Source organism: Talpa europaea (assembly GCF_964194135.1).
Source record: "Talpa europaea genome assembly, chromosome: 7".
Classification (NCBI taxonomy): Eukaryota; Metazoa; Chordata; class Mammalia; order Eulipotyphla; family Talpidae; genus Talpa; species Talpa europaea.
In genome coordinates, this window is record NC_140074.1 from 9028095 (window position 1) to 9036793 (window position 8699).

At 41.1% G+C, this 8699-nt stretch overlaps 1 protein-coding gene across 1 annotated transcript; it reads right to left on the reverse strand.

Annotated features, from left to right (window-relative positions):
- Positions 1-283: 283 nt before the first annotated feature.
- LOC311172798 (olfactory receptor 1J4-like) lies at positions 284-7943 on the reverse strand (the record flags this gene model as incomplete). The annotated part of the gene is made up of 2 exons (XM_084236326.1): positions 284-872; positions 7579-7943. 2 exons carry the CDS (start codon positions 7941-7943, stop codon positions 284-286), a joined length of 954 nt encoding a protein of 317 aa, XP_084092452.1.
- Between the last annotated feature and the right edge of the window lie 756 nt (positions 7944-8699).

The following is an 8699-nucleotide window of genomic DNA, read 5'->3' on the forward strand; positions in this document are numbered from 1 at the left end:
CAGCATGTTTTATGATATTTTTTTCTGACCCCCCCGCCTCCTTCCATGCTCTGTGAGTAGCGAATGAAACAAAGGCAAGGATTTCATGGAGCTGGTGAAACTGAAGAACTTTCCATTCTCATTCCTGTCACTGCACGTACTCCTCACTCTCCAACCTCAAGATCTGTGATGTAGCAATAGGGATCATCTAATCCAAGAATAATTAAGCAAATGTCAGAATCATTGAGGCAGTCTGGTTAATGAAATTGTTGTCTGTCAGCAGAGAGAGTGATTATTAACATATTCATCTTGAATCTTTTGACATAAGGAACTTAGCCCGATTAACAAGTGTTTCCAGGGCACGTTTCATGTCTTTGTTCCTCAGGCTGTAGATGAAAGGGTTCAGCAAGGGGGTGACTACCATATACATCACAGAGGCAATTATGGTTTCATCACTGGAGGTGGATGAGGAAGAAAACAGGTAAACTTCTGCAATGGTCCCATAGTATAAAGCAACAACAAGGAGGTGGGAGCCACAGGTAGAAAGGACTTTGAAGAATTTCTTAGCAGAGGGTTCTTTCAAGACAGTGGTCCAAATCCAGATATAGGAGCCCAAGATGCCAATCAATGGCACAAGGATAATCATCCCTCCCTCCATGAAGATGACCAACTCATTGAGGGAGATGTCAGAGCAGCTCATCTTCAGGAGTGTAGAAAGATCACAGAGGAAGTGGGGGATGGTATTGTCACCACAAAAGGACAGTTGTGTGAAGAGGAGGGTGTTCAACAGAGAATGGAAATTGGAGAAGAACCAGGACACAGCTACTAAAGAGACACGCAGCTGCTGCCTCATGATGGTGGTGTAGTGGAGGGGCTGACAGATGGCCACATACCTGTCATAGGCCATCACTGCAAGAAGGAAATTGTCAAGACAAACAAACAATATTAAAAAATATATCTGGGAAATGCATCCTGCATAGGGAATAGACTTCTGACTAGTGTGCAAGTTTGTCAACATCTTAGGGACAGTGACAGATGAGAGACACACATCATTGAAGGCCAATTGGCTGAGGAAGAAGTACATGGGGGTGTGGAGGCGCGAGTCCAGCCTGATGAGCAGGATGATGAGCAGGTTCCCCAGCATTGTGGTCAGGTATATGCCCAGGAACAGGGCAAAGAATCCATCCTGATGCTCTGACCAGATGGGAAGCCCCAAGAGGATGAACTCGGACACGCTGCTTTGGTTCACCCACCTCATATTGCTCATGTCTCTGTGGGAATAAAGGAAACAGGATAGGTAGAAATCTTGAAGAAGCCTAAAAGCAAAGCTAGGTCCTCCCTACATGAGGATGTGTATTGTTAACTCGACCTCTGTTTTTTTGCTCACATCTGTTGAGACTTGCCACAATACACCGCTTGTTGAGTCTATCACAATACACCGCTTGTGGTACATAACACTCACACTATATCCTAAAGTTTTCCTTCCATGGAATGGGAGGATATTTTTTCTTTATTCCAGAATTATTTTTTGAACGACAACCTTGTCCCAGATCTGACACAAAGCACTGAGTTCATCATAGTGAACAGAAATGCAAAGTCCTAACACTCTAGGATTGGGTGCCATTATATTGTGCTAATCAAAATCATAAACTGATATGGCAGGAAAAATCATGAGAGAAGCAGGACACAGACTTCTGTACTTTTCTCTTCAGAATATAGTAACTCTCTAAATAAGAGTAAAAGAAATAAGAATTGGAGACAGGCAGTGACATGGCAGAATCCTTACTGATCAGAGATATTTAATATTCCCTTCACCACAGTATCCACCCAAGGTTCCCAAACCTACCTTAATAATAATGTCAAATATTAATCATTAACATACACTAAGCACACATTAGAGCTAAGGTTTTACATACACTTTTTATTTAAATCCTCATCATAGCACTAATTAGCCAGCACTATAATATCTGTAACTGTGAGGAGCAAAAGACACATTGTCAATGTGTGCAAAAGTGCACACTCATAAGTACAGCCAGTGATTGACAACATAGATCTGAGCAGAGTCCATCTGCATGAATATCAAATCCCTTCTAAGAGTAGAGAGTATCTCTGAAAATTCAGATATGCCGAGTGACATTATTTGTCACTCCTGTTGGTCCAAGACTTATCAACCATCTTTACCATTGCACAATTTACAGTCGGCTCTCACATATGGATCTGGCCCTGTGCTCCGTGTGTGTGAAAGGTAGACAGGGGCCCCATTCCTAGCTTCTACTTGTGTAGGAGACAGCAGTGATCCCATCACACTAACACTGGCTTGTGGAAAGATAATAAGAATCTTTGATCACCAGTCATGAACCAGGCGTGGTCTGCATATTCCATGTTCATTGCCTCATTATTCCTCAAAATACCATTGTATGAGGGAGTAGTTACCCCTCCTTTCCCAGGGAGGGATCTGATTGTCAGAGGGCAAACATGTAAGGGCCAGATGAGGACTGGGCCCCAGTGGACTTGCTGCAGGCACTGAGGCCCCATCTATTATGGACCTGCCTGGTGGAGGAGGCACCTGGGAACCTTCCTTCCAAAACAGAGAAGGACCAGTGTTGAAAGATGGAAACTGTGATCCAAGTGAGGCTCTGGGAACATCAGGTTGCAGCTAACAGCAAAGAAACAATATCTATGAATTCAACATCAGCACATTTACACACACACACACTCACACACACACGCACACACACACGTCCCACACTGTACCGTGAAGTGCCATGCATTTAGAACTCAATAAAATACAAGATCACACTTACCAAATGATTTCTGTAAAAATTTCAAGTCCTCCCTCCCCTGCTGCTCATGGATAAATGCAGAACTCCTGCTCCAAAGTGGGGAGCACATCTTCTCTCTTTACCCTCTGCAGTCCCTTTCCTTACCTGAGATGAGTAGCCAAAGATGAACCATGGAGGGAGGGCAAATGTTTGAGATCAAAGAGCTGATTAAGAGTCTGCAGATAACATTCAGCTCTGTCCCCACTTGCTTTATGGGGGACCCAGTTGGTTTTTGTGCCTTAGGGCAGGAGGGAAAAAGAATAGGGTGTCATTTACCTCTCTCCAATTCTGTCTCTGTCTGCTCTTTCCTTTCATTCCCTTCCCTTCCCTTCATGCTCCCTCTGTGAGAAGAGAGAGGTCACAACACATATATTTATGAGGGAACATTCTGATCACACACAGACCCACATGGAGGCACATCTGACCTCAGAGCACAGAGACACACTTTGCTCACCTAGAATCCCCGTCCGCTCTGGCCTGTGTCATTTCTTGTTACATCAGGCACCTAATCATTGTCTGAGTCCTCAGCTCCTGCTGGGAAGACCAGCAACAAATAGTAAGACATCCTCTGTGAGTGTACCACCTCCCGAGCTTGCTGCGTCTGTCCCTGATGCCAGAGAATAACCAGGATGCACGACTTTATAAACCACTGAGAGGACCCAGAAGGATCCCTCACCTCCTGATTAAGTAAAGACAGTGGTTTGACTGTCTCAGTTCCCATCTCTTCCTGGGGAGGAGCCTGCATAGAGGCTGGAGGGACTGAGCTAGTTGGAGGCACTTGAGCAGTGTGGAGATATCAGGGGACACTGACCTGCTCACAGTCCCACCTGAGAAGCAGGATGAGGTGACCTTCCTTCAGCATGAGGCACCAGCGCCTGTTCAGACAGCACTGGGTGCTGGACTCTGTCACTCATTTGTTATTCATCCTGTGACCTCCTCCCACACTCTCCTTTCACCTCTTTTGCTATACGCGGGCTACCCCTGACCTGCAGCTAACACTGGGTTATTTTCCCTTTGGAGCTGTTAACATTAAGCCGAATTCATAGACCAGATTTAAATGGACATAGACTTTCATTTCTAATGAGTGATCCCGAAGCGTGGGAGAGCAGCATCAAATGGTAAAAAGTGTGCAGTCCACATTTTAGGGAAGTTGTCATATCATTTTTTACTCTCACATACAGTGTATGAGAGTTTGAATTCCCCAATATACACTTAGATTGGTCAATGGTTAACATTCTAGTTGGTCTGGTCAATGGTGTTATGGCCAGTTTTATAAATTTAACATTCTACTGGGAGTGCAGTGATGATGCTTTGGGACTTTAATTTGCATTTACTTCATCTCTAATAATGTGGAGCATTATTGAGTGTAATGATTAGATACTCATGTCTGTATTATTTGGCGAAGCATTTGTTCAAATCTTTTACCCAATTTTTAAATAGATTTTTTTTTTTGCACAAAGCTGAGCCTTTTTGAAAGTTTTCACTTTTTTTTAAAGATTTATTTTTATTTTATTTATTTATACACGCACTGGGTACAGTCAGAAGCGCAGGAGGATGAGAGAATTCACCAGAGCCAGAGCGGGGAGCAGAGCAGGCAGAAGGACCGAAGTACACTGCTGAGGGGAGCAGCGGGCAGCAGGAGAGGTCTGCGCGCCATGCGGGACCCTCCTCAGGTGGCCGGGGAGCAGCCGGGGAACGAACCAGCGCTGCAGAGGCTATGGGCAGCTTCACAACCCAGCGCTCAACCGCTGCGCCACCGGAGAGGCCCAGTTTTCACATATTTTGATTTCAAGTGCTTTATCCAATTTATTACTTTAAGTTATTTCCCCCATGTTTATTATGTTGCCTTCTTTTAAAAGTATTTTTCAAAAAATCGTGAAGTCCAATTTTTAGTACCTTCTTATAAGAATTAATTTTTTTTTGCCTTTTTTTTTTTTTTTAATGGGATCCTTGCCAGCGGCCAGGGACTGAACCAGCGCTCAACCGCTGCGCCATCAGGGGAGGCCCAAAATTTTTTGTTTATAAGAAACCTTTGCTTAACCCACATCACAGCATTTTATCCTATATATCCTTCTAAAATTTTTATACTTTTTATTTATTTTTAACCCTTTGCACTCTGCTGTCCCCTCTCAGGGGACATCGGAATTCTAGCATATCACTCGGATGTCCCCTCTCAGGGGACATTGCAATTTATTAGTGATTACAGGGAATTGAGTTATTTCAACGCAACTTTTTGAGACATGCATGTTTCCCTGAAGTTTTATCTTGAAATGGCACAATAAATTAAATCAAAATATTGTAAAATGGTTAGGAGTGCAAAGGGATAAAGTATTTTCTATTTTAATAATGTTGCATTTTATACTCAGTGCATGTTTTGGCTGGAAGTTCATTTTGTTGACTCTGGATATTCTGTTACTGTAACGTCCTTTGCAGAAAGACTGTATTTCCTCCACTCTCCAGCACTTGCTCCTCTGTGATGTGCCGGGGTCTACACAGTATAGATCTATGTATGGGCTCTGTTCTGTTCCATTGACATATTTCTACATCCTTTTCTAACATGAGTCTGACTTGATTACAGGACTTTTATGATCAGGTCATACATGAGACCAAGATTCCTCTCATCCTCTTGTCACAGCTACTGTAGCTATTCCAGTGTGTTTTCATCTCCTTCAGGAAACTAGAATCAGATTGTCAGTTTTCACTGAAAAAAAAAAGAAAAAAAAATCTGGTAGTTCTTTTATGGGATTGCAATGTTATCATTGATGCTCTGTGCAGAAAACTAACATTTTTATGTTTACCAATATTATGAATATTTCCATTGTTCTTTATTTCTCTGTGAATTTTCTTGTTGTCTCATATAATTACTACCTTATATGTAGAGAATTACCCTTGGGATATCCATTAGTATAATATGTTAGAATTTTGTTCGTTTTTCTAAAGGTTTCTTTGTTTCACAGCACGTAGAATATTCCATGTTGATAGAGCTTACTAAAAAATATTTTTACTAAATAATGATATCATTATTTCCTCTTCTGATTTCCTTCAACCTTGTGTTGCTGATATTGCTTATGAGCTAATTCTTGAGGCTGAGTTTGGTGATGATTTGGCACATTTATTCTCTATCACTTTTGACCCTCACCTCATCCTGAAGAGTTGGTTGAGTTCACTCCTCCAACTCTTATAGCAGGTGAACAACAAGAAAGGTTTCCAAATCAGCACGTCTGACCACCCCACACCTATATGCCTGATGCTTGATAACCATTTAAGAAAAGCCTTTTGTTTACATGAATGAGTAAATGACAGGAATTTGGAGAAAATGATAAAAGCAAGTAGGAAAGTTAGGAGATCTCATCACCAGAATAATGACATTCTTTTATATGTTATTTCATATAAATATTTATGTCTGTATAGTCATATGAAAGTATCATGTGTGTATATTATATATATTATTTACATACTGTGAGGTCACACATGTTAACTGTAAAATACACACTCCCAAATTTATACAGTTTATGCATACACATCACCCAAAGTATTGTACTCGTAATATTATAATCATGGAAAAAAAAACCATGTTTTTCTCACCCACTCTTTTTGTGTTACTGTCTAACATGCATGACAAAGTATTTTCATTTAAAATGTGTAGCCTGATGAAGTTTTACACAAGCATATATCCAGTGTTATTACTACCAAATAAGATATAGATCTTTCAAGCACCTCAGAAATTGTTTTTTTAGAAAGAACTAAAGCTCTTACTGATAATAGAAGACTTTCAGAATTGTACTAATGTACGTTTTTATTAAAGGAAAGTCAAATAAAATAAACCAACTTAGGAGGAAATGAAGCTGTGAGTAACAAAAGCTTCTTATGGGAATGTCAGTTCTAAAAGTTTGAAATTCAATTTATATTAACAGAAATTTTTATGATATTCTTTCTTACTCCCTGATTGCACTGATTTTGAGGATCCAGGGGAAGAAAGTCAGGAATTCATGGAGTTGGTGGGACAGAAGGACTTGCCATTCTCAGTTCTGCCAGTTAACATCCTCCCTACCCCCCAACCCCACGACCTGTGATGTTACAGCTAGGCTTCATGTATTCCAGGAATTGTTAAGCAAATGTCAGAAGCATTGAGTAGGTCTAGTGATGAAAGCTGATGTATGTAAGCAGAGAGAGTGATTATTAATCCATCGACATCGAGTGTTTTCACATAAGTAACTTAGTCCGGTTAGCAAGTGTTTCCAGGGCGCGCTTCATGTCTCTGTTTCTCAGGCTGTAAATGAAGGGGTTCAGCATGGGGGTAACTACCATATACATCACAGAACCAGTTATGTTTTTATCACTGGAGCTGGATGATGAGGAGAAAAAGTAAATTTCTGCAATTGTCCCATAATATAAAGACACAACGAGGAGGTGGGAGCCACAGGTAGAAAGGACTTTGAGCAATTTCTTAACAGAGGGGTCTCTCAGGACTGTGGTCCAAATCCAGATATAGGAGCCCAAGATGCCACTCAAAGTAACAATGAAGAACATTCCTCCTTCAGTGAGGATGATTAACTCATTGAGTGAGATGTCTGAGCAACTCATCTTCAGGAGTGTGGTGAGGTCACAGAAGAAGTGGGGGATGGTATTGTCACCACAAAAGGATAGTCGGGCCAAGAGCAGAGTGTGCAACAGAGAGTGGAAAGAGCTGAAAAACCAGCACCCAGCTACTAAGGAGACACACAGCTCCTGCCTCATGATGGTGGTGTAGTGGAGGGGCTGACAGATGGCCACATACCTGTCATAGGCCATCACTGCAAGAAGGAAATTGTCAAGAGAACCAAACAGTATTAAAAAATATGTCTGGGAGATGCACGCTGCATAGGGGATGGACTTCTGATTAGTGTGCAAATTTGTCAACGTCTTAGGGACAGTGACAGATGAGAGACACACATCATTGAAGGCCAAGTGGCTGAGGAAGAAGTACATGGGGGTGTGGAGGCGTGAGTCCAGCCTGATGAGCAGGATGATGAGCAGGTTCCCCAGCGCTGTGGTCAGGTACATGACTAGGAACAGCGCAAAGAACAGGCCCTGCTGCTCTGGACGGATGGGGAGCCCCAGGAGGAGGAACATGGATACACTGCTTTGATTATCCTTCTTCATGTTTCTCATGTCTCTGATGGGCATGAAGAAAAAGGGAACATTAGAAATTTTCGAAGTAGTCATAAAAACATAGCAATGACCTCTTTATATAAAGTTGTTTATTTTTAAGTAATTTTTGATCATTCCTGTTGATGGTTTTAAAACAGTCTGTCACAATAGAGCGCCAATGGTATATCACATCTTCACAATACCCTGCAAGTTTTCCTTCCCTGGAATCAGAGAACATGTTTTTTTTTTTTATTATTCCAGAATTATTTATTGAATGACAGCCTTGTCACAGATATGACACAAGGGTTAATTTCATTGTAGTAAACAAGAAATGCAAAGTTCTTGTTTACTTTGGTAGTCATTTGGTAGGTGTGATCTTGTATTTTATTTGAGTTAACACTCAAGGATTTTGCATCATATATCGTGCTAATTGACAGTCAAAATTGGCATTATATGGCAAAATCTTGAGAGAAGTCAGAGACAGACTTCTGTATTTTCCTCTAATAACTATCCTAACTCTCTAAATGAGTAGAAGAGGTAAAATTTTGTGACACGCTTACAGTGAAATGGCAGAATCCTTACTGATCAGAGATATTTAATATTCTCTTTGAACAAAGTGTCCACCTGGGTTCCCAAACCAACCTTAATATATTTGTCAAAAATTTATCATTAACATACACTAAGCAGACACTCACTTAAGGTTTGACATACATTTCCCACTTAAATCCTCATCATAGCACTAATTAATCAACACTCTAATATCTGTTT